This window comes from Leptodactylus fuscus, chromosome 7, assembly GCF_031893055.1.
Source record: "Leptodactylus fuscus isolate aLepFus1 chromosome 7, aLepFus1.hap2, whole genome shotgun sequence".
Taxonomy (NCBI): Eukaryota; Metazoa; Chordata; class Amphibia; order Anura; family Leptodactylidae; genus Leptodactylus; species Leptodactylus fuscus.
Genome location: NC_134271.1, coordinates 29,324,413 through 29,350,392, shown reverse-complemented (window position 1 = coordinate 29,350,392; position 25,980 = coordinate 29,324,413). Strand labels below are relative to the sequence as shown.

General features: G+C 43.2%; 1 protein-coding gene across 3 annotated transcripts; it reads left to right on the top strand.

The window, feature by feature from the left end:
- The first annotated feature begins 107 nt into the window (after positions 1–107).
- Positions 108–25,980, top strand: KMT5B (lysine methyltransferase 5B). Of its 3 annotated transcripts, XM_075281518.1 has the most exons (11): positions 108–209; positions 573–638; positions 5,697–5,930; positions 7,654–7,807; positions 9,139–9,304; positions 9,487–9,596; positions 9,726–9,892; positions 11,546–11,565; positions 11,657–11,793; positions 13,614–13,804; positions 23,382–25,980. In XM_075281518.1, the coding sequence occupies exons 3-11, from the start codon at positions 5,771–5,773 to the stop codon at positions 24,818–24,820; spliced, it is 2,544 nt and encodes an 847-aa protein (XP_075137619.1). In that variant the 5' UTR covers positions 108–209; positions 573–638; positions 5,697–5,770; the 3' UTR covers positions 24,821–25,980. The 3 variants fall into 3 exon arrangements, with proteins under 3 accessions (XP_075137619.1, XP_075137620.1, XP_075137621.1); XM_075281519.1 differs by lacking the exon at positions 108–209 and having other exon boundaries at positions 253–638; XM_075281520.1 differs by lacking the exons at positions 108–209; positions 573–638 and adding an exon at positions 1,767–2,064.

The following is a 25,980-nucleotide window of genomic DNA, read 5'->3' as shown; positions in this document are numbered from 1 at the left end:
CTACATCACCATTGAATTGTGTAACGTTCAGCGCCCTATCACTGTGGGTGGGAGCCTTTCCCTCTATCCCGGCCGGTACTTTATCCCATATTCATCCGCGCTCTCCGCCTCAGACACGGCGATCCAGCTGCAGTCCCAGCCAGGCGGAAGTAACCAAAGCCGGACAACGAGACGTGATGTAGACGGATCCCGCTCAGCACCGGTTAAAGGTAACACACTAGAGCACTTTAACGCCACCGCCTCCATTTTCTGGCTATCGCTTTGCCGTTCCCGTCGTGACCGGCTATCAACGGCGGAAGGATACTTCGGTGTGAGGGATTATTTGTTATGGTGGCTGTGCTGCGGCCTCGGCCTCGCCGCCATCTTGAATGTTAATGTTTCCCTACAAATATATATATAAATATACCCCCCTCACTCCCGGTTCATCACTTGTGACATTAACCCTTTCCTTCTCGTCATATTTGTTCCTCGAAATCCACCCAAAAAAAAACAAAACCGTTGTCACATTTTCCCACCTCGGTAACAAAACATTATTTGACTGCACCCCCCATCCGTTCTTTCTGTAATTTTAGGGCGTTCAGTTGCTTCCAGGATTGGTGTGACGGGCGAGCTGCCTCATCGTACAACCTCCACCCCAGGTACTATTTTACCTTCTTTATTCTTATGCTGTAGTTGCATTTCTTTATTGTTCTTTTAACTTTGAAAGTGTTTGCAGCACAGAAGGGGTTAAAGCCGAGGTGCTGGCTGCTTAATGCATGGCCCAGGGTTAGTATATAGCTGGTATCCATACACAGGCCTAATTCTCTATATATCCTGCTACATCATTGCCTCAAGGCCTGACTATTCGGGGTGGGGGTCTCCCTGTTACCTGATCTATTATGGGGGACCAAGGGCTCTCCCTGATAACTAGTCTAATTGTGGGTGGGGGTCTTCTTACTACCTGATCTGGGGGATTAAGGGCTCTCCCTGACACCTGGTCTATTGTGGGTGGGGGTCCTCCTACTACCTGATCTGGGGGATTAAGGGCTCTCCCTGATAACTAGTCTTATTGTGGGTGGGGGTCTTCCTACTACCTGATCTGGGGCATTGAGGGCTCTCCCTGACACCTGGTCTATTGTGGGTGGGGGTCTTCCTACTACCTGATTTGGGGGGATGAAGACCTGCTTAACTGGTCTATTCTGGGTGGGGGTCTCCTTACTTACTGATCTGTTCTGGGGAATGAGGGGCTCTCCCTGCTACCTGGTCTATTATGAGGGAGGGTGGGCTCTCTTGGCCACCATTGTCTTCCAGCCAGGGGTTGTGCATTCCACTCTGTCTAATTTCACCTTTAATAATATCAGTCATATTAATATGTTGCCATCTTTTTCTGATCTGTTGTATATTAATTGCATAAAATAGTATATTAAATATTCGCCCCCTCCCCCCATCTAAGTTTGCAGGGTGCCCCTGAGATGCTCTTCTGTCCTGTGCCTGCTTTACAATCCTCAGACCTGACCCCATTTCCATTGTCCTTTGTTGTACACTATTGATCATTTCCAATAGGTTCTATGCTATTGCTATTGTATCCGTCCCTACTGTCAGTCACAGCTTCCCACTGCCTATGCTCAGGGGGGTTCTTATTTGCTAATAAGGATGTTTACACACAACCCCTGGATCTCCTAGGAAATGACAGGATAATCCATTGCATGGATGCGCGCCCTGACCAAGTATTTGCAGCACATTGGGAGATAAAGAGGTTGATACTGGAAATGTATTGCCATAGGAGTAGCCCTTGCATTTTGTCGTCATGTCATGTAGGTTCATTAACTGGTTTAACTGGGGCTTAAGGATTTTTTTTTTATCTCCGCCCTGGTTGCATCTCTTTGATGTCACTGGAGGTCTAATCTGTTTGGAGCTGGCACTGAATGGCAGGAAGGGGTTAATGGTTCACGTCTATTTGGCCTCATATTTTTTCCGATGATTGTATCTGGACTGTAGCATTCCACGGTGTATCAGCCCTGAAGATCTGGGCGTGTGCTTCGAGGACATTTAAATCAACATTGTATTTCATTGGCTGGCGAGTCGGTGAGGTGGATTTTCATTTGATTTATTTATTTTTTTATTTTTTTTCCTACTTCTTGTGTTCGTCACTTTCCGGATATGATGTACGTTTAGCTTCCTGGTGGAGAGGTTGCAAGTAATACTTTGGAGTGGATGCTTCAGGGTCAAGATACTCAATGTGATTTAATGGGGAGGTGAACCGGTCAGACCGGGCCATGAAATAAATGTGCAGGTGTTTTGTGTGAAGTGGATGCTTGTAGTTCATTGTGATTTTATTCGTCATAACAATGATCTACCGAGTCACTATTCTTAGAACGCCCTTACACAAGTCTTGATACATTGTACAGATTATTGAAATGACTGATCCCTTTAATTACATGTCTATGGGTCTGCATGGTCTATTGTTCCTTGGAGTAGATGGCTCTATGCTTGCAGTTCTAATAGAGCCACTAGATGGCAGTAGAGATTAATACCTCTTCAGATCCTATGTTTTTGGGTTTATTTGGCAATAATAACTAAAAATAAGAAACTGATCACTTCTGTCAATTGTGTCCCTAAGAAATGGGATATGTATGAAATTATATTCCCCCCCCCCTTCCTTTTGAATCCTCTTCTGGCTTTTCCTCAAGAACTGATGGGAAACCTGCCACAAAAACTGAGATTAACAATTCCTGGCAGGACAGTACAAAGAATGCTATTCTCTCCCCTAAGGCAGCGTGTGCCAGTTTCATCATCAGGGCCATCATCTTGTTAAAGAATCTGCGCTTGTCTTCAAGGAGTTGTCAGCAAGCTCATAGTGGTCTAAAAAAAACTGAATCAGCAGCAGTGCACCCCTTACTGATTCCCTGCCATGGCTGTATCAGCGCTGGACTTCTCGTCCATTATTGGAGAAAATTACACCGTGCAAACGCAATAATTTCGTAATGCTTGGACGAATTTGCCCCTTCATCTTTACGCACTGAGACACTTTCCCCATGGGTGATACATAGCCATGTTTTTGCAATATCCCATCACCATTTAGCCTATTTCCGCGATCAGTGGTGATTCTGCTCAGTGATTGGCTAATGCCGTTTCTCATGCTTTGAGAGGGACCATCAGACACGGATCAGTAGTGTGACTGGGTGATTATGACTAAAGATGAGCGAATTTCTCAAAAATTGAATTCAGCAACTTTGACAAATTTTCCAATCTGAATTAATTTGAGGTGAATCGTGCTAAACCCCCCCAAAAAACAGCTATTTCCTGCCTGCAGAGAGCCTGTTTCAGCACTATAGACTTCAATACACATGTATTGCAGTTTATAGAGTAAGTCGGCCTGTGCAGACGCATACGCCGATTTGCTGACTTCCTCACGTCCCAGCAGAATCGACCAGGTAGTGGGGGTTCCAGGCAGCCTGGAGTCACTGGCCAGACCCTGGCTGCAGAAAATGCAACGGGCACCCTCCTGATCTCGCCGGGAGACATTTGGCATGACGGAACCGCAGCATCCAAGGGTTTAAAAATCCCAATCACTCCAGCGGACCATGGTTATGGAGCAGGGTGTTAGCTGTCAGTTAACAGCATCTACAGAAATATAGGAGAGGTTTAAAGTCACAGGAGGCAGCGCCACCTACTGGATCAAGTATGTATCTGGTAACGCTTGTTTTTACCCACTTCTTCCTAGAGTCTACATGAGTGCAAGTAGTAGATATGGATAGTAGACAGCAATAGCAGACTTTGAATCTACTTCCTTTGCTGCCTTGTATAGCTAAAACAAAAAATTTGGAGTGTCAAAATTTCCCCCCATGCTTAACCATCCTTTTTAAATGGCAGGTTGAACTTTTTTCGACCTAAAAAAGTTTGAAAAAATTGTATAAGACTGAAGCACCACCCACTTTCCTAATATATTTGTAGATAAACACAAGAAAAAAATTACACGCAGCATGAATCACACTGCATCTCCTTTATGGCAAGTTGAGCCCACTTGTGGGGGAACTTAAAGAGAATGTATCAAAATAGTTTTTTTTTTTCTCTTTATTAAATTTAAAAAAAAAAATCTAACATCCAACATATTCCCTGAGCATTTTTGTTTTGTTAGTCGCATCTAATGATATGGGTTACAGCCCAATCCATGCCATAAGAAGTAATAGACTCTAGCCATTATATTGTGTGAGTTTTCTACACATGCTCAGTGCAGGGAGGGAGAGTAGATAAGATGTGATCTCATCTATTGTCAGTAGTGGAATTCAGATGCTGTAACCCATCAGGTGCCAAAACTTTCCAAAATCCAAAAACATGCACCAAAAAACCCCAGGAAGGCATAACAGATGTTTGCAGCTCCTGAAGGGGATTTGCCATTATAGCAAGTTATGATCTATCCACAAAATAAAATACTTTGCCAATTGGTGGGGGTCTGAAGACTAAGGTAAACAAGGACCCCATACTTGGATCAGTGGCATTCCAGCAGTCACACCTCAACCAATAACCAGGTTATCATACTACATTGACATTGCCAATTATGCCTGATAAATGAATACAGCTCTTGAATATTAAAGCATGCAAATTTAACTCTGACCATTAAGCCTAATAAGATAATGACACTTGGCAATTTTGTAGAGATTTTCCTTGCAGGAGTATGTTCATTTACAGAAACAAGATTACAATAGAAGATAACATTAATGATCTACTATTGCAGTGATGGCGAACCTATGGCACGTGTGCCAAAGAGGGCACGCAGAGCCCTCCATGCTGGCACGCGTGCGGTCGCCCGGATCGCTCACCAAAGGGCAATCCGATACAGGATTCCCCGTTGATGAGCGTTCGCTGCCTTCAGTTGTATGTGCAAATGCATACATACAGCTGAAAGCCGTCAGTGTAGGCTGCAGATCACGCGACCGCGGCCTACACTGACTGCAGAGTTTGACCTCTCACCCGTCGCAGGCGCGATAACTTCATCATCACCCGCAGTGAAAAGTAGGTGGACGCCGGCGGCTCTTCATGGGTGAGTATGAGAGTGTGTGGCTGACTGTGTGTATATGATACTAAACAGCATATAATGTGTGTGTGTGTGGGGGGCGTATTAAAGAGCATTTAATACAGGGGGGGCGTACTAAAGAGCTTATAATACTGGGGAGCGTACTAAAGAGCTTATAATGCTGGGGGGCGTATTAAAGAGCATATACTTGGGTGACGTACTAAAAGAGCATATTGTACTGAGGAGCATATAAGATGGGAAGGATGTGTATTGAGGAGCATATAATACTGTGTGTGGGAGGGAGCGTACTGAGAAACATATAATACTGGGGGGGGGGGGGGCGTATTTATAAGCATATAATACTGTGTGGATGCCACTATGGAGCATATATTCCTGTGGGGGCTACTATGGAGCGTATCTTTGTGAAGATAAGTGAGCAGCAGGACACAGAAAGCGCTGTGTGCAGGTGAGTATGAATTTTTTTATTTTACCTCACTCGGCCTATTTATAAAAAAAACAAAACGATGGCCTCTTAAGCTAACAGAACTGTGAGTGTAACTTGTTCAGGACTATTGCAGGGTAAGCAGTATAATTTATTGCATATTCTAAAAGCTGATGTCATGTTCTGCAGTTTTAATAATTGTCATTGTCATGTAGTCTTGCTGTAATTTGCCAATAATTCTGTGCTTTGTTTTGTTTTCAGGCGTCCAAATTTGACACATTTCAGGGCCTGATAAGAGAAGGACTAAATGCAACTAGGCCAGGTTCAATGTTGGCATGAAGTGGTTGGGAGAATCCAAGAACATGGTAGTGAATGGCAGGAGGCATGGCAGCAGGTTGTCCAGTGAACGTCATCGGAGTCGGAGCAAGCCAAGGAGTTCAGGGAGAGAAAATTTAAGAGCCAGCAAAAATGTTTCTGATCGAAGGTCTAGCAGATGTAGGTATTTAAGTTATTTTGTGTTTGTTCAAAAATTGTCACAGTGCAAAATGATTAAGGATTTGTGATGGAAACACAATACTGGTATCCATTACACAATGGGGACTAGTGGTGACTGACAGACTTATCAACTTATTATGAATTCTTTCAGGATATTGTAGAAGTGTGCATCATTTCAACTGGAAAAAATATTTCTGTGTCAGTCAAAAGAAACAGAATCTTCAATGGAATTGCCTAACAAGTTTTCAAACTTAAATATGAGGGTAAAGCCTAAGACTGGTCAAAAGTAGATATGAGAGCAAAGCCTAAGGCTGGGCGATTAATTAATTAAAATAAAACAAAACCAAGATCAAATAGGATAACCGACGTGATTTTGTTCAGGACGGGTATTTTGGTTCAATTATTAATATATTTGTGTCAGTTGCACATAAGAAAAAATGTGTTCTTCACCTCTCCTGGGCTCCTGCACGACCCCTTAGTATCTTTAGGTCTTCTTACTGACGTCATAAGTCACATGACGTTATATCGCATAGAGGCAAGCATCATGACACTGCTTGACCCATGTGACCGCTGAGGCCAGTTACTAGTTTGTATGATGTGAATGGAAGTGAAATGTTTTGAAAAATAATTTGTAAAGACCCTTTGCTGTCCATACTGAAAATAAAAAAATTAAAAAAAAAAGCAACTTATCCCAGGACCTCCGTTCCTGCAGAAAATGCTCATAACCTTCTGACATAACGGATGAAACCTTTACTGTGACTTCCACACATATGGGTGATGGTCTGCAATGTTCTCTGATATAGACAGGATGTCAGCAGGAATTAGGAACAGAAGGGAAAGAGCAACTGCTACTGGAAATGGAGGATCTGGGAAAGATGGTTTAAAGGGGTATTCCCATCTCAAAGATCCTATCTATACTGCTATATTATGTAAATTTAAGAGTTTTCCTAAATACGTTGCTTTAGAATTGCTGCTTCATTTGCCTGATATGTGAAATTATTCCTCCCACTATTTACAAATCGCTGTCAGAGAACCTGGCCTGTATCTGAAATCCGGTCGGATGATGTCACTTACTACCCTCTGGGAGGAGGAGGGGCTGAGTTCTCCAGATTGTGCTTGTTTTCGGAGCTGTTACCTACAGCTGTGTGATCAGGACAATCACTTGAGCTAATTGCAGTTTGCTGATAAAGGATTGGACAGTGCTTTGTAATCTCTCTAGGTAAACACAAAGATAACATTGAGTTTACTGCTAGTTGTCTGGGAGCCTGTAAGTGTTCTCTACAAACCTGTGTCATGTAATATACATTTGCTATGCATGTTGTTTCATGATTTATACTACATTTTTAGGAAACAAATAATCTTTCATGGTAAAGGCAATGTCTATCAAAATGTCCTGCCCATCAAATAGTCAAAGCCTCCTACCATATTAACGAGGCTTCTTTTTAATTTATTGGAGAATCCCTCTAATTATTTGTCTAAAAGCTAAAAATCAAAGACTTTTTGCAATGTGCTTGCCTTCCTGATTCCTCTTGGTTGATATCCCTATCGTCCATGCCCATAGGGATAGCAACCATAGGTGTCATCTCAAGTAGTGAAATGTCATATGACCACAGTTTTCACTTAGGATGTATAAAAAGGGATGCTAACTATAGTCCCTGGCCTGCAATATTATGTCCCAGAAATTCCTTTGAAGTTATTGATGTTTTGACACACTTTTTTATAGTTGCAGGTAGCAATGGACCTACGTTTGAAACTCAGAGTCGCTATGTACCTTCTTCAGGAATGACTGCAAAAGAGCTATGTGAAAATGATGACCTTGCAACCAGCCTGGTGTTGGATCCCTATCTGGGATTTCAGACACATAAAATGAATACCAGGTAACAAACTGGAAACCAGTCACTAAACTGTTTGATTCATTACAATGTGGAGTACCGTAAAATTACCACAGTATGGTATTTTATAAGACGGAGTCGTCTTAAAAGGGGTCGTCTTATCTTAGACCTCTTGGATTTGCTTGGGTGGCTGGTCAAATGACCAGCACAAAGTTAATTTTTCAAGACACTGTCCAGAATTAAACAATTTTTTGGTAAGGAGTAAACCTTATAAAGTATTTCTAACTACAGCACAACTAGAGATGAGCGAGTAGTATTCGATCGAGTAGGTGTTCAATCGAATACTACGGTATTTGAAATACTCGTACTCGATCGAACACTACTAGCTGTTCGAAGTTTAAGGTTCGATGCAGAACCAGCGTTGACTGGCAGAATGCTATACATTCTGCCAATCAACGCTGGTTCTTCTCTTACCTTTAGAAGTCTTCTCCGTGCAGCGTCCGCTCGGCGTCTTCCAGCTGGAATTCACTCTGCCTAGGCAGAGCCGACTGCGCATGCGCGAGCATGCCCTCGCATGCGCAGTTGGCTCTGCTCAGGCATCGGGCAGAGCAGACTGTGCATGTCCGCGCATGACCGTGCATGCGCAGTCGGCTCTGCCTAGGCCCCGATGCCTAGGCAGAGTGAATTCCAGCCGGAAGAAGACGCAAGGACGCTGCGCCGGGAGAAGACTTCAAGGAGAATCCAGCTCGACCATCACTCGTGGACTTGGTAAGTATAATTTTATCGAATTTTGTGTACCCCTGAAACTATTTCCCCCCATAGACTATAATGGGGTTCGAAATCCGTTCGAACAGTCGAACAGTGTGCAGCTGTTCGAATCGGATTTCGAACCTGACATTTTAGTGTTCGCTCATCTCTAAGCACAACATTTTATTTCTTCTGTGTCTCTGTACAAGGGTTTATCTTATTCTCCCTGTCTGTTTGAGTGCATCTCGTTGTTACTACAGTCATGTACACTTTTCTTTCCTGTCCAAAAAAAAAAACAGTCAGGCGGCTTATTTTACATTGGACAATCTTAAAGAACATAAATGTAGTTTATCATTCTAACAATTTTTTTCATGCCTTATTTTTGCAATAGTTTTTTTCAGTTAGCCAATGGGTATATGCCTTGACATAATTCACATAATCCTGTTCACGAAGGCCTGTGGTACTCGATGGTTTCCTACTCTATAAACCAAGAGAAGAAAAAAGTTTATTTATAAAATACCGATTTCAGGCATCGTTTTCACTTTTATGTAAATTTTTCATTTTTTTAATTAATATCATTTACGTTGTTCAGAATAAACAAAAATAGCATTTCACCTTTTCTTTTTCAGGTTTCGCCCCATTAAAGGTAGACAGGAGGAACTGAAGGAAGTCATAGAGAATTTCAAGAAAAGCGAACACTTGGAGAAAACTTTCAAAAATTTGGTATCTGGAGACTGGGCAAGACATTATTTTCTTAACAAGAATAAAATGCAGGAAAAGCACTTCAAGGAACATGTAGGTTCTCCTCTCACTGTAAAATTCAAAGCTTTTCTTTGTGTCAAGTGATATTTCCAGAAAGCCAAGGAAGAAATAAAACTTGATTTCTTACCATCTTCGATTTGTTCATAGGTGTATTATACAGTATAGGCGGGTGATCTATTTATTATGTATTTTATCTTTCTTTCCCGCTGCCACAGGTTTTCATCTATTTGAGAATGTTTGCAACCAGTAGTGGGTTTGAAATATTACCCTGCAACAGATATTCGTCTGAACAAAATGGAGCCAAAATCGTTGCAACTAAAGAATGGTATGATTTTTTTTCCCTACCTTTTCTACTATACCATGTTGTTGTACTGTAAGTTGAGTTAAATATACAGACTATACCTTAGCTATTTGGATTTGTGCATATTACTTTTTAATTTTTTGTCTACAATAGGAAACGTAATGACAAAATAGAACTACTTGTGGGCTGTATAGCTGAGCTGTCTGAGGCAGAAGAGAATATGCTATTACGCCATGGAGAGAATGACTTTAGTGTCATGTACTCCACCAGGAAAAACTGTGCTCAGTTGTGGCTTGGGCCAGCTGCGTTCATTAACCATGGTACGTTTAGGCACACTGTACCAATAACACTCGAATTGGTACAATAACAGCATATAAGAATTGTGCATATTAGTTGAAATCGAATACGTAAAGTGACTCTTATTAAAAATTTCCTGCTAAATCTTACAACAGGTGTGTAGAGACACATGTAGCATGCTGGGCATTTCACTTGCTGAGTAGGCTTTTGCCTGATTTAATAACTCCTGTTCTACCTGCATCTCTCCACACCCAAGGTACGCAACTATAGTGACATTTTAATTCTTTAAGAATGCTGACCACAATGGATCTGCACCCAATTACTCTGTAGTGTCAATTTATTGAGACAGATTCCATCATTTTAAGGTTAAGGCCACATGAAAAAAAGAGCTACGGGAAAAGCTGTGTTTTCAAAAAAAACCGCAGCACGTCCATTTTAGCTGTTTACCATAAATTTAATAAGGGAAGAAAAACACAATCAAAAACGCTGCAAAAAACCACGATGCATGTTTTTTGTTTGTGTTTTAAGCTCGCTTTCATTACATGGGGCCTTAACCTAAAGCGGTTTTCCAGGCTAAATAATGAATGACTTATACTTAGAATAGGTCATCGGTTAAAGATTGGAAGGAGTCCAACATATGGGCCCCAACTATCAGCTGTTAAGAGACAACAGCGTTCGGGGAGCACTGTAATTTTCAGTACTTACCAAGCATAGTACCTCCGTACATGTGTGCAGCGTCAGTACTTTGTACTGCAACTCATTTGAATTTGCCTTGGCTGGGGTCAGACCATGTGACCGATGAATGTCATGTCAAATAGCCTGTGAAGCAGAAGCGCTGCTCAGGGAGTTCAGCGGCTGCTCCAAACTGCTGATTCGCATGACTGTTGGACCCCCACTGATCTTTAATTGATGGCTTATCCTGTGTAGCCACAGACTTCAGTGCCCATAATCACCATTGTCCTTTGCAGAAAGTGCCTTTAATTGGGTATATTTGTTTCAGCACTAAACTGGAGCAATGAAAGAAAGTCACTATTTTATTCCTACCAGAACATACAGGGAAGGTAGAAGAGACCTGGACTGTCATTGATGAGCACTGCTAATTGTTTTGCTTGCCCCCAGTCTATTAGACTGACTGGCAGCGCTGATCACTGATGGTCCCTCTCCCTTCTTTCTTCTCACATTGCCCTGGTGTCTGGTTAGTCTGTGAGCATGCTGGAAGGATAGAGGAGAGGCAGGCTATCAGTCATCAGAGCTGGAAATCTCTATCAAAGCCAAAGAGACAGTCAGAAACGCCAAGTTTTACTTTCAGAGAGACACATTTAGTTACATGTAAGAAGCCAGTTTATTACTCACCGAAGTCTGCTACTCAGTGCTCAGAGCGTTGTTAAAGGGAACCTTCTGAGTTTTTAAAAAAATAAATAAATAAAAAGAACATTTCACTAATAAAGTGTATTAAAAAAAACACTGAATAACTTTCCCTACGCATTTAAGAAATGTAAGTGATTGATCAGAGTTGTTATGACGGTACAAGAGGGACCTGTGCAGTATTAGGCAGGTGGCTGTCGCATATACGTTTTTTTTTTTTATATTATAATAAAAGGATTGAATGAAATTTAAGTAGGCCTTCCATTACATAATAATGCTAATTGTTTCTCTCTCTTCCTTTCTGCCTCTAGATTGCAGACCTAACTGTAAAGTAAGTAATCTAAATGTACATAATGGATTTTTTTTTTTTAGTTTCTGGTTAGAAAATATTAATAAAATGTATAATTGCTTTAATGTTGCAGTTTGTATCAACTGGCCGTGATACCGCTTGTGTAAAGGCGCTGCGGGATATTGAGCCTGGGGAAGAGATCTCATGTTATTATGGGGATGGCTTTTTTGGTGAAAACAATGAGTTCTGTGAATGCTACACATGTGAAAGGTGTGTTTAAGTTTACTTTTCCAGCAATATTTCATCTACAGTCATACATAAAAATATAATGTATCTTACAATTGTGATGGGTTACATTCAGTTGTTGGAATTTAAAGGGATTCTACCATTAAAAACTTTTTATATGTCCCTAGCACGTTGGAATAGCCTTAAGAAAGGCTATTTGTCTCCTACCTTTAGATGTCTTCTCCGCCCCGCCGTTCGGTTAAAATCACGTTTTCCGACGGTATGCAAATGAGTTATCTCGCAGCACTGGGAGTGGGCCCCAGCGCTCAAACAGCACTGGGGCGTCCCCAATGCTACAAGAGAACTCTCCAGTGCCGCCTCCATCTTCGGGAACGGGGTCTTTGATGCATCTTCTTCCGGGGATTGGCTTCAAACTTCTAGACCTCGGGCCCTGGGCAAACTTGACTGTGCATGCCCGCCAGCCACAAGAAAATGCCCTCTTACAATACTGCGCTGTAGGAATCGACAAGAAAGAGACGGGTTTACATAATGAAATGCAGAGAAAGTAAAAGTAACTATGAGATGATGTGGTCACATTTGACCATGACATATGAGAGGTTAATTGTCCCTGATCACACAATGTGGTGTGTAAAAGATCAGACACACTGCATCTTCAAAGATCCAGTATACGCCCATGGCTGATGTCAGAAAGGGATTAAAGGATTGTAGGTTTATAGAAAAAAAAATGACGTAACTTGTAAAACTAGTCATGTTATAATTTGCACTGACTATTTAGTAAGCATCTGTTAACAGAATTGTAGCTCAAATTGTGCCCCAAAAACTGGCATCCATACCATGCACCAAATTTGCTACGCATATTAAACAATTTTTACACTTACAGTAGCCAGTTTGGAATTGTACAGAAAACTGGGCTTGGCGTTAAAATGTACTAGCTTTATTAAAGCATGCACCATTACTTTGGCGTAAAAATGTTAGGTTAGACCAGCCAAATAATAATATAAACGTGCCTACCGTATCTTACAAGATGCACCAAGTTTATCACACTGCTTGTGCCGCTGTGATATATTTAGCTTCGTTTCTGCCTATTTTGTCTGTTTTTATGATGTATAAATTTAGGACATTGTTAATAAAAGTAAATCTGTCATCTTATTATGCTGAATGTACAGGAAGCATATTACAGTCCAGTCTAATCATGAGGATATGTATATATGCAGTCAGAGCATCCTGTCAAGCACTGCAGTGAAACGCCAGAAGGGCGTATTATATAGTCAGTCTAGGAACGTTAGGACAAGATTTATCATTGTGATTTATATTATTTGAGGTGTAAATACATTAAGAAATTTACATTTAAGGGATCGTTCACACGGGGCAAGAGGGGGCGGATAATCCGCCCCCTCACAATAGAGGTCTGTGTAGACCGCTAGCTTACTTCTTTCCGTGAGCGGCATGTTGTGCTTTCTTCAGGCGGATTCCGCGGCTGATTCAGCTCCGGCGTCCGCCTCGCGGCAGCCCCCTCCGGACTAGGCCCATTCATTTGGGCCTACTGCGGAGCAGGAAGCCGCGACAGTCGTGGCAGGCGCATTTTGGCCCTATTCTGATACAGCTTCCCGCCTCAGAATCAGGACCAAAATCTGCCATTCCGTGCCCCATTTGAACTAACCCTAAGAGGCACATTTAGAGATGTGCTGTCACATCACTCACATGTTCCAGTATTAATTAATATTAATAAATTAATAAATCTTACAAGTTTAAAAGTGTGTGTATATGAACAAATACATATAATATACCAGTAACAATGTTAAACTTGTACAAAGCCTTACCTTATGTATCATTTATTTTACCAGGAGAGCTACAGGTGCTTTTAAATCACGAGTTGGACTCCATGAGCCGGCTCCGGTAATCAACAGCAAGTATGGCCTAAGGGAAACCGACAAACGTTTAAACAGGCTCAAAAAGCTGGGTGACAATGGCAAAAACTCCGACAGCCAGTCAGTAAGCTCCAACACGGACGCCGACACATCTCAGGAAAAAACATGTAAGCATCGGTTGCTAATTCAATAGTGTCATTAAATGTCAAAAGAAGTCAATGTCAATATAAAAATCCATCTTTCTTCTGGAAGATGTCTTGGCAGGTTCTGAATAGGTCACAATGCCTTAAAGGTGGTCCAGTCAGCACTCAATGTATATAGTGTTTACTATGCACACTATTTAAGGCCAGTATGTATTGGAGAGGCACTACTTTGCCTGCCTCTACCGTTCCTGCACTATATAGATCATTGCTCTAGTGGTGATAAAGGGTACTTTACAATTTATTTCAGTGATGGAAATTGATTTTTCACAGACTTTGGACTGGCATGTCATTCCATCTCTACCCTAGCATAGAATTAAGTTCTTGGGTGATGAAAGTATATATGTGAATTCATCAGTGGATGTGAATATTAGTTCACTCGCAGGCTACAAATCTGTATATCTAGTCCCACTCTCAGTTGAGAAGCACGTATAATTATATCCAGCCTAAGCAAAACCTCTGTGAGCTTAATACATAGGCAACAACTACAAACATTTTGATAGTTTTTTTTACAATGTAATAATCTAGAATTCAGGCTCTTTTGCTCACCATTCCTTTCTTAGACTAGATACATTTGTGTCACCAGACCCCAGCATATCAACCTAGCCCTGCAGATAAATAGGTTAGGATTAGAGATGAGCGAACAGTGTTCTATCGAACTCATGTTCGATCGGATATTAGGCTGTTCGGCATGTTCGAATCGAATCGAACACCGCGTGGTAAAGTGCGCCATTACTCGATTCCCCTCCCACCTTCCCTGGCGCCTTTTTTGCTCCAATAACAGCGCTGGGTAGGTGGGACAGGAACTACGACACCGGTGACGTTGAAAAAAGTAGGCAAAACCCATTGGCTGCCGAAAACATGTGACCTCTAATTTAAAAGAACAGCGACGCCCAGCTTCGCGTCATTCTGAGCTTGCAATTCACCGAGGACGGAGGTTTCCGTCCAGCTAGCTAGGGCTTAGATTCTGGGTAGGCAGGGACAGGCTAGGATAGGAAGGAGAAGACAACCAACAGCTCTTGTAAGAGCTAAATTCCAGGGAGAAGCTTGTCAGTGTAACGTGGCACTGACGGGCTCAATCGCCGCAACCCAGCTTTCCCAGGATCCTGAATGGAATACACTGTCAGTGTATTCCCGTATACCCGATATATACCCCGATACCCGTTCCAACGGTGTGCCCCCCCACCTTCACCCCAGAAATACCCTGCAAGTCCCCTAGCAATAGAATTGGGGCTATATACACCCACAATTTTTACTACTGGTATACAGTGCCATTGTCTGACTGGGAATTCAAAGAATATATTGGGAATACAAATACCCTCATTTCTTGCTACTGCCATATAGTGCCAGTTTCTGACTGGTAATTCAAAGAATATATTGGGGTTACGTGCACCCACAATTTTTACTACTGGTATACAGTGCCATTGTCTGACTGGGAATTCAAAGAGTATATTGGGAATACAAATACCCTCATTTCTTGCTACTGCCATATAGTGCCAGTTTCTGACTGGGAATTCAAAGAATATATTGGGGTTACGTGCACCCACAATTTTTACTACTGGTATACAGTGCCATTGTCTGACTGGGAATTCAAAGAGTATATTGGGAATACAAATACCCTCATTTCTTGCTACTGCCATATAGTGCCAGTGTCTGACTGGGAATTCAAAGAATATATTGGGGTTACGTGCACCCACAATTTTTACTACTGGTATACAGTGCCATTGTCTGACTGGGAATTCAAAGAGTATATTGGGAATACAAATACCCTCATTTCTTGCTACTGCCATATAGTGCCAGTTTCTGACTGGGAATTCAAAGAATATATTGGGGTTACGTGCACCCACAATTTTTACTACTGGTATACAGTGCCATTGTCTGACTGGGAATTCAAAGAGTATATTGGGAATACAAATACCCTCATTTCTTGCTACTGCCATATAGTGCCAGTTTCTGACTGGGAATTCAAAGAATATATTGGGGTTACGTGCACCCACAATTTTTACTACTGGTATACAGTGCCATTGTCTGACTGGGAATTCAAAGAATATATTGGGGTTATAAATACCCTCATTTCTTGCTACTGCCATATAGTGCCAGTTTCTGACTGGTAATTCAAAGAATATATTGGGGTTACGTGCACCCACAATTTTTACTACTGGTATACAGTGCCATTGTCTGACTGGGAATTCAAAGAGTATATTGGGAATACAAATACCCTCATTTCTTGCTACTGCCATATAGTGCCAGTGTCTGACTGGGAATTCAAAGAATATATTGGGGTTACGTGCACCCACAATTTTTACTACTGGTATACAGTGCCATTGTCTGACTGGGAATTCAAAGAGTATATTGGGAATACAAATACCCTCATTTCTTGCTACTGCCATATAGTGCCAGTTTCTGACTGGGAATTCAAAGAATATATTGGGGTTACGTGCACCCACAATTTTTACTACTGGTATACAGTGCCATTGTCTGACTGGGAATTCAAAGAATATATTGGGGTTATAAATACCCTCATTTCTTGCTACTGCCATATAGTGCCAGTTTCTGACTGGTAATTCAAAGAATATATTGGGGTTACGTGCACCCACAATTTTTACTACTGGTATACAGTGCCATTGTCTGACTGGGAATTCAAAGAGTATATTGGGAATACAAATACCCTCATTTCTTGCTACTGCCATATAGTGCCAGTGTCTGACTGGGAATTCAAAGAATATATTGGGGTTACGTGCACCCACAATTTTTACTACTGGTATACAGTGCCATTGTCTGACTGGGAATTCAAAGAGTATATTGGGAATACAAATACCCTCATTTCTTGCTACTGCCATATAGTGCCAGTGTCTGACTGGGAATTCAAAGAATATATTGGGGTTACGTGCACCCACAATTTTTACTACTGGTATACAGTGCCATTGTCTGACTGGGAATTCAAAGAGTATATTGGGAATACAAATACCCTCATTTCTTGCTACTGCCATATAGTGCCAGTTTCTGACTGGGAATTCAAAGAATATATTGGGGTTACGTGCACCCACAATTTTTACTACTGGTATACAGTGCCATTGTCTGACTGGGAATTCAAAGAGTATATTGGGAATACAAATACCCTCATTTCTTGCTACTGCCATATAGTGCCAGTGTCTGACTGGGAATTCAAAGAATATATTGGGGTTACGTGCACCCACAATTTTTACTACTGGTATACAGTGCCATTGTCTGACTGGGAATTCAAAGAGTATATTGGGAATACAAATACCCTCATTTCTTGCTACTGCCATATAGTGCCAGTTTCTGACTGGGAATTCAAAGAATATATTGGGGTTACGTGCACCCACAATTTTTACTACTGGTATACAGTGCCATTGTCTGACTGGGAATTCAAAGAATATATTGGGGTTATAAATACCCTCATTTCTTGCTACTGCCATATAGTGCCAGTTTCTGACTGGGAATTCAAAGAATATATTGGGGTTACGTGCACCCACAATTTTTACTACTGGTATACAGTGCCATTGTCTGACTGGGAATTCAAAGAATATATTGGGGTTATAAATACCCTCATTTCTTGCTACTGCCATATAGTGCCAGTTTCTGACTGGTAATTCAAAGAATATATTGGGGTTACGTGCACCCACAATTTTTACTACTGGTATACAGTGCCATTGTCTGACTGGGAATTCAAAGAATATATTGGGAATACAAATACCCTCATTTCTTGCTACTGCCATATAGTGCCAGTGTCTGACTGGGAATTCAAAGAATATATTGGGGTTACGTGCACCCACAATTTTTACTACTGGTATACAGTGCCATTGTCTGACTGGGAATTCAAAGAGTATATTGGGAATACAAATACCCTCATTTCTTGCTACTGCCATATAGTGCCAGTTTCTGACTGGGAATTCAAAGAATATATTGGGGTTACGTGCACCCACAATTTTTACTACTGGTATACAGTGCCAATTTCTAACTAGGAATTCAAAATGCGCAAGGCTCCCGGAAAGGGACGTGGACGAGGCCGTGGGCGAGGTCGGGGGAATGGTTCTGGGGAGCAAGGTAGCAGTGAAGCCACAGGGCGTCCCGTGCCTACTCCTGTGGGGCAGCAAGCATTGCGCCACTCCACAGTGCCAGGGTTGCTTGCCACATTAACTAAACTGCAGGGTACAAACCTTAGTAGGCCCGAGAACCAGGAACAGGTCTTGCAATGGCTGTCAGAGAACGCTTACAGCACATTGTCCAGCAGCCAGTCAGACTCTGCCTCCTCTCCTCCTATTACCCAACAGTCTTGTCTTCCTTCCTCCCAAAATTCCGAAGCTTTACAGAACAATAACCCAAACTGTCCCTGCTCCCCAGAGCTGTTCTCCGCTCCTTTCATTGTCCCTCAACCTGCCTCTCCACGTCACGATTCCACGAACCTAACAGAGGAGCATCTGTATCCAGATGCTCAAACACTAGAGTCTCCTCCATCTCCGTTCGATTTGGTGGTGGATGACCAGCAACCCACCCTCATCGACGATGATGTGACGCAGTTGCCGTCAGGGCATCCAGTTGACCGGCGCATTGTGCGGGAGGAGGAGATGAGACAGGAGTTGGAAGAGGAAGTGGTGGATGATGAGGACACTGACCCGACCTGGACAGGGGGGATGTCAAGCGGGGAAAGTAGTGTGGATGTTGAGGCAGGTGCAGCACCAAAAAGGGTAGCTAGAGGCAGAGGCAGAGGTCAGCAGCTTAGGCGAAGCCAGGCCACACCCGGAATCTCCCAAGATGTTCCAGTTCGTACCCAGCCCCGAAAAACTCCCACCTCGAGGGCACGTTTCTCGAAGGTGTGGAGTTTTTTCAAGGAATGCGCCGAGGACAGATATAGTGTTGTCTGCACAATTTGCCTCTCGAAATTGATTAGGGGCTCTGAGAAGAGCAACCTGTCCACCACTTCAATGCGCCGTCATTTGGAATCCAAGCACTGGAATCAGTGGCAGGCAGCAACGGCAGGACAAAGGCCGACTGCCGTTCACGCCACTGCCACTGCCTCTGCCTCTGCCACTGCCACTGCTGACTGTGCTGGCGATGCACTCCAGAGGACGAGCCAGGACACCACTTCATCTGCCTCCGCCACTTTGTTGACTTCTACCTCATCCTCCCCTGGTCCTGTCTTATCTCCTTCTCCTGCACCATCAAAGGCACCATCAGGCGTTTCTTTACAACAACCCACCATCTCTCAGACATTGGAGCGGCGGCAGAAATACACTGCTAACCACCCACACGCGCAAGCCTTGAACGCCAACATCGCTAAACTGCTGGCCCAGGAGATGTTGGCGTTCCGGCTTGTTGAAACTCCCGCCTTCCTGGACCTGATGGCAACTGCGGCACCTCGCTATGCCGTCCCTAGCCGTCACTACTTCTCCCGGTGTGCCGTCCCCGCCTTGCACCAGCACGTGTCACTCAACATCAGGCGGGCCCTTAGTTCCGCGCTTTGCACAAAGGTCCACTTGACCACCGACGCGTGGACAAGTGCATGCGGACAGGGACGCTACATTTCACTGACGGCACACTGGGTGAATGTAGTTGAGGCTGGGACTGCTTCCCAAACTGGCCCGGTGTACCTCGTCTCCCCGCCTAACATTCCTGGCAGGGACACGAGAAGAACACCCCCCTCCTCCTCCTCCTCCTCTACCGCCTCCTCCTCCGCCACCGCCTCCTCCTCCGCCACCGCCTCCTCCTCCGCTGTTAGATTGACCCCAGCTACGAGTTGGAAACGTTGCAGCACTGGCGTTGGTAGACGTCAGCAGGCTGTGCTGAAGCTGATCAGCTTGGGGGACAGACAGCACACTGCCTCCGAGGTGAGGGATGCCCTCCTCGATGAGACGGCAATATGGTTTGAGCCGCTGCACCTGGGCCCAGGCATGGTCGTTTGTGATAACGGCCGGAACCTGGTAGCAGCTCTGGAGCTTGCCGGACTCCAACATGTTCCATGCCTGGCCCACGTCTTCAACCTAGTGGTGCAACGTTTCCTAAAGAGCTACCCCAATGTTCCAGAGCTACTGGTGAAAGTGCGGCGCATGTGCGCCCACTTTCGCAAGTCGACAGTAGCCGCTGCTAGCTTAAAATCTCTCCAGCAACGCCTGCATGTGCCACAACACCGGCTTTTGTGCGACGTCCCCACACGCTGGAACTCAACGTTTCAGATGTTGAATAGAGTGGTTGAGCAGCAGAGACCTTTGATGGAATACCAGCTACAAAACCCTAGGGTGCCACAAAGTCAGCTGCCTCAGTTTCACATCCATGAGTGGCCATGGATGAGAGACCTTTGTGACATCCTACGGGTCTTTGAGGAGTCCACAAGGAGGGTGAGCTCTGAGGATGCGATGGTGAGCCTTACAATCCCGCTCTTGTGTGTTCTGAGAGAATCCCTGATTGACATCAGGGATAACTCAGATCACACAGAGGAGTTAGGGATAGCATCCGATCCGTCACAGCTGGAGAGTAGGTCCACACATCTGTCCGCTTCACTGCGTTTAATGGAGGAGGAGGAGGAGGAGGAGGAGGAAGAAGAGTTGTCCGATGATGTGATGGTGATACAGGAGGCTTCCGGGCAACTTCGAATCGTCCCATTGTTGCAGCGCGGATGGGTAGACATGGAGGATGAGGAGGAAATGGAGATTGAACTTTCCGGTGGGGCCAGAGGAGTCATGCCAACTAACACTGTGGCAGACATGGCTGAGTTCATGTTGGGGTGCTTTACAACCGACAAGCGTATTGTCAAAATCATGGAGGACAACCAGTACTGGATCTTTGCTATCCTTGACCCCCGGTATAAAAACAACATCTCGTCTTTTATTCCGGTAGAGGGGAGGGCCAATCGCATCAATGCTTGCCACAGGCAATTGGTGCAGAATATGATGGAGATGTTTCCAGCATGTGACGTTGGCGGCAGGGAGGGCAGTTCCTCCAGTAGGCAACCAAGTTCTCACCGGTCCACACAAACGAGGGGCACACTGTCTAAGGTCTGGGACACCTTGATGGCACCCCCTCGCCAAAGTGCCGCCACGGAGGGTCCTAGTGTCACCAGGCGTGAGAAGTATAGGCGCATGTTGCGGGAATACCTTTCCGACCACAGCCCTGTCCTCTCCGACCCCTCTGCGCCCTACACGTATTGGGTGTCGAAGTTGGACCTGTGGCTTGAACTTGCCCTATATGCCTTGGAGGTGCTGTCCTGTCCTGCCGCCAGCGTCCTATCTGAGAGGGTGTTCAGTGCAGCCGGTGGCATCATCACTGACAAGCGCACCCGTCTGTCAGCTGAGAGTGCCGACCGGCTCACTTTGATAAAAATGAACCACCACTGGGTAGAGCCGTCATTTTTGTGCCCACCTGTGTAAAGCACCCCAACATGAAACTCCATGTCTGTACTCAACCTCTCCAATTCCTCCGCATCCTCATACTCATCCACCATAAGCGTTGCACAATTCTGCTAATACTAGGCTCCCTCCACCCTGATTTCCCCCAACTCTGCTGGTTAGAGGCTCCCTCCACCATGAATTTGCCCAAACTGGGCTGTTTAGAGGCTCCCTCCACCATGAATTGGTCCAAACTGGGGTGGTTAGAGGCTCCCTCCACCATGAATTGGTCCAAACTGGGGTGGTTAGAGGCTCCCTCCACCATTAATTGGTCCAAACTGGGCTGGTTAGAGGCTCCCTCCACAATTAATTGGTCCAAACTGGGCTAATTAGAGGCTCCCTCCACCATGAATTGGTCCAAACTGGGTTTTTTAGAGGCTCCCTCCACCATTAATTGGTCCAAACTGGGCTGGTTAGAGGCTCCCTCCACCATGAATTTCCCAAAACTTGGCTGTTTAGAGGCTCCCTCCACCATTAATTGGTCCAAACTGGGCTGGTTAGAGGCTCCCTCCACCATGAATTTGCCCAAACTGGGGTGGTTAGAGGCTCCCTCCACCATTAATTGGTCCAAACTGGGCTGGTTAGAGGCTCCCTCCACAATTAATTGGTCCAAACTGGGCTAATTAGAGGCTCCCTCCACCATGAATTGGTCCAAACTGGGTTTTTTAGAGGCTCCCTCCACCATGAATTTGCCCAAACTGGGCTGTTTAGAGGCTCCCTCCACCATGAATTGGTCCAAACTGGGCTGGTTAGAGGCTCCCTCCACCATGAATTTCCCAAAACTTGGCTGTTTAGAGGCTCCCTCCACCATTAATTGGTCCAAACTGGGCTGGTTAGAGGCTCCCTCCACCATTAATTGGTCCAAACTGGGCTGGTTAGAGGCTCCCTCCACCATTAATTGGTCCAAACTGGGCTGGTTAGAGGCTCCCTCCACCATTAATTGGTCCAAACTGGGCTGTTTAGAGGCTCCCTCCACCATTAATTGGTCCAAACTGGGCTGGTTAGAGGCTCCCTCCACCATGAATTTGCCCAAACTGGGCTGTTTAGAGGCTCCCTCCACCATGAATTGGTCCAAACTGGGCTGGTTAGAGGCTCCCTCCACCATGAATTTCCCAAAACTTGGCTGTTTAGAGGCTCCCTCCACCATTAATTGGTCCAAACTGGGCTGGTTAGAGGCTCCCTCCACCATGAATTGGTCCAAACTGGGGTTTTTAGAGGCTCCCTCCACCATGAATTGGTCCAAACTGGGGTTTTTAGAGTCTCCCTCCACCATGAATTGGTCCAAACTGGGGTTTTTAGAGTCTCCCTCCACCATGAATTGGTCCAAACTGGGGTTTTTAGAGGCTCCCTCCACCATGAATTTGCCCAAACTCTGCTGGTTAGAGGCTCAATCCACCCTGATTTTCAAAACAAATGTTGGTGCCAACCTCAACTTACTACAAGGGCCAAATTCACTGCTGGTGACAAGCTCTCCTCACTGCAAGTGCCAAATACACATGTTTCAAGGTGTTTTCCTACTGTCAGAGAGGTGGTATTGAGTGTGTAAAGTGTGTAGTTGTTAGGCTGTGATGTTGGGGTAATAGAGGGTCTTTGGTGTGTTAGATGCCCCCAGACATGCTTCCCCTGCTGTCCCAGTGTCATTCCAGAGGTGTTGGCATCATTTCCTGGGGTGTCATAGTGGACTTGGTGACCCTCCAGACACGGATTTGGGTTTCCCCCTTAACGAGTATCTGTTCCCCATAGACTATAATGGGGTTCGAAACCCGTTCGAACACACGAACATTGAGCGGCTGTTCGAATCGAATTTCGAACCTCGAACATTTTAGTGTTCGCTCATCTCTAGTTAGGATCCCCTGAAATATACAGTGGTGTCCCTTTATGTCTCTATTGCTCCAGATATTGCCATTTTTTTGTCAATAAGCAATTGAGCTCTTTGGAGCAACAGCAGTGCCCTCATTACTCTGAAGGGCTCATTTGCATATTGTCAAAAAAGAGAGAGACCTTATTGAAAAATTAAAAAAAAAAAAAAAAAGCTATAGAAATATGACTGGTGTTGAAATGTTGTAGTGAGACGGATAGTTTTCAAGTTTCTTAAAGTCTATACTGTATTCTTGATTTTCATTTTTTTTTTCTTCTTGTAGCAAGAAATAGAAAATCTTCACTTGTGAAGAAGAATGGGAAAAGTCGAACATTGACAAGACAGTCCATGTCAAGAATGCCAGTTTCATCCTCTTCTACCTCATCTAAACTCACTCACATAAATAATTCCAGGGTACCAAAGAGACTGAGAAAGCCTGTAAAGCCTTTACATTCTAAAATAAGGATGAGAAATCACTGCAGACGACAAGAGCAAAGAAATGCTTCAAAAAAGCTTGAAGTAGGGAACCTTGTTCTTAAAGAACCTAAAGTAGTTTTGTACAAGAATGAGGCCCTTAAAAAAGATAAACAGAGAGAAGTACCAGCAAAGTTAAAAGAATCTACAGGTTGCTTAACAAGACACGCGGCTAGAGAATATAAACTGAATTCTATGAAAGGTGCTCATGGTGAAACTCCATGTACATACATAACACGAAGTTCAATGAGAACAAGAAACTCCATGGAGACAGATGCCAAGCTTCCACCAAATACAATGGATGGGTATAGAAGTAGCAGCAGTGGAAGCGTAACACAAATGCACAGAACTGATGCTAAAAGTCAGAATGAACTTGTTCAAGAATCCTCAAAAAGACGGGATACTAGATATCAAAGAAATGGTTTCTGTAAGTCTAGGCGAAGCAGGCACTTGAAACGCGTTATGAACTCAGAAATGTCAAACTCCGATTTTGAATCCTCTAATAGAGATAATTTTTGTGGCTTAGTAAGTCCACATTGTGACTCAGGTGTAGGCAACGTTGTCTCTGATAGTTCACTTCATTACAAAGATACGAGAAACTCTTCAGATGACTGCCCTGTCGTCACTTCAGAAATAAGGACAAAAGAAAACATAAGAACAGTCAAAAATAAAAAAAGCAGAAGAATCACAAGGTATGACGCACAATTAATTCTTGAAAATAGCACTGGAATTCCAAAACTAACCCTTCGGAGACGTCACGACAGCAACAGCAGCAAAACCGAGAAGGAAAACGACAACATGAGCTCCTCAAAAATTAGCATTAAGCTAAGCAAAGATCATGAAAAAGACAAGAACAGTTTGTATGTAGCAAAATTAAATAATGGCTTTAACTCAGGATCGGGGAGCAGCTCTACAAAACTAAAGATCCAGTTAAAGAGAGAAGAAGAAGCTCGAATGTCTTTTCCTGAAGAACTTCACGAGAATGGCGTGTACTGTAATGACACATTAACCTCCATTCTGGTTCCCTCCAGAGATAACGATTATGACCATTACGAGGAAGAGAGCATGGAGGAATCTTCTGAAGAAGAGGGTGAAGATGACGATGATGAATACGACGATGAGTTTGAAGATGACTTTATTCCTCTGCCACCAGCAAAACGTTTGAGGCTTATTGTAGGGAAGGATTCAATAGACATTGATATATCTTCTAGACGGAGAGAAGATCAGTCTTTAAGGCTCAATGCGTGAACCATATATGTATAAAAAAACAAACAAAAAAAAAAAAAAAAACATTTTTCTTGACCAGAAAATAATTTGTACTCATTTACTTATGAAAAGATTCCATTGAATTATTCCTTAACTGAAAAACTGTAAATTTTAGAGAGTGCACTTCTGTATTGTTAGTCCACTCGAAATTGTAGAAAGTGTACAGCATATTGACCTGATTTTTTTTTTCTTCTTTTTTTTTTTTTACAGTGCTTTTTAACAGTCTTCTTATGTGCAATTTTGAGTTTAAAAAAAAAAAAAATTGGACAAAAAAAGTGGGTTCTGTTATATATTGTGGGAAAAATTGTATATAAGTTATAAAGTCTCCACACATGACAATAAAGTCTGATATTGTGGCTACCCAATCATACTTGTTTCAGCTCATAGGATCTCTGCGGTATCATAACAAAAAAATAACAAAAATCACAGCACATTAAATATTTCTTGTATGTTTTTATCACCAGCAATGTATTTACAGCTTACACATTTATTTGCTCAGTGTCTTCATTATTTTTTTTGTCGGAAGTCTACTTTAAACTGTAATTCTATCCTTAAAGTACTGTCTGTGGCCTTTGTTGGTAGCAACATGAATTTCTCAAAAGTGGAGAAAACTGAAAAAAAAAAAAAAAAAATCAGAATGGTGTTTGCTTATCCTTTTGGCACATTTGATGTACAGGGGCTAGCCGTATGCAGAATATGAGTTTGGATATGGTGTATTTATTGCTTGTTGTATAAATAAAACCACAATACTTGTATTTAACACTTTTCAACAATTTTTAGATAAAATTGTTCTTTGCAAGAATAATTGGTGCTTATTTTTTCATGGATACAATGCTGTGAAATAAAAAAAAAAATGTGATAAGGAAGACTTGTACCAGTATAAATGCAACTGTCATTTTCTTTCTATAGATATTTTGTTATATATATTTTTTGTGTTGCACTTTTGAGCAGCTCCAGTGGACTTTAAAAAATTTAGAAATGTCATCTGGCAGTTAGGAAACTAAAAGGTATGTTTTATTCATACTTGTATAAAGTGTACATAATACTGTAAATATGTGTGGTGTTAGGATTTACATTTCTGCCATAAAGTTGATTTACTAAAACAGATAAGTTTCTAAGTTAAGTACTCATGCCAATAAAAT

Bases quoted from the DNA above. Each gene is read 5' to 3' on its own strand.
- KMT5B (XM_075281518.1), top strand. From the start codon at position 5,771: ATGAAGTGGTTGGGAGAATCCAAGAACATGGTAGTGAATGGCAGGAGG. The intron at 5,931-7,653 runs GTAGGTATTTAA...ACTTTTTTATAG, and splicing joins TGATCGAAGGTCTAGCAGAT to TTGCAGGTAGCAATGGACCT. The intron at 9,305-9,486 runs GTAGGTTCTCCT...CCGCTGCCACAG, and splicing joins AAAAGCACTTCAAGGAACAT to GTTTTCATCTATTTGAGAAT.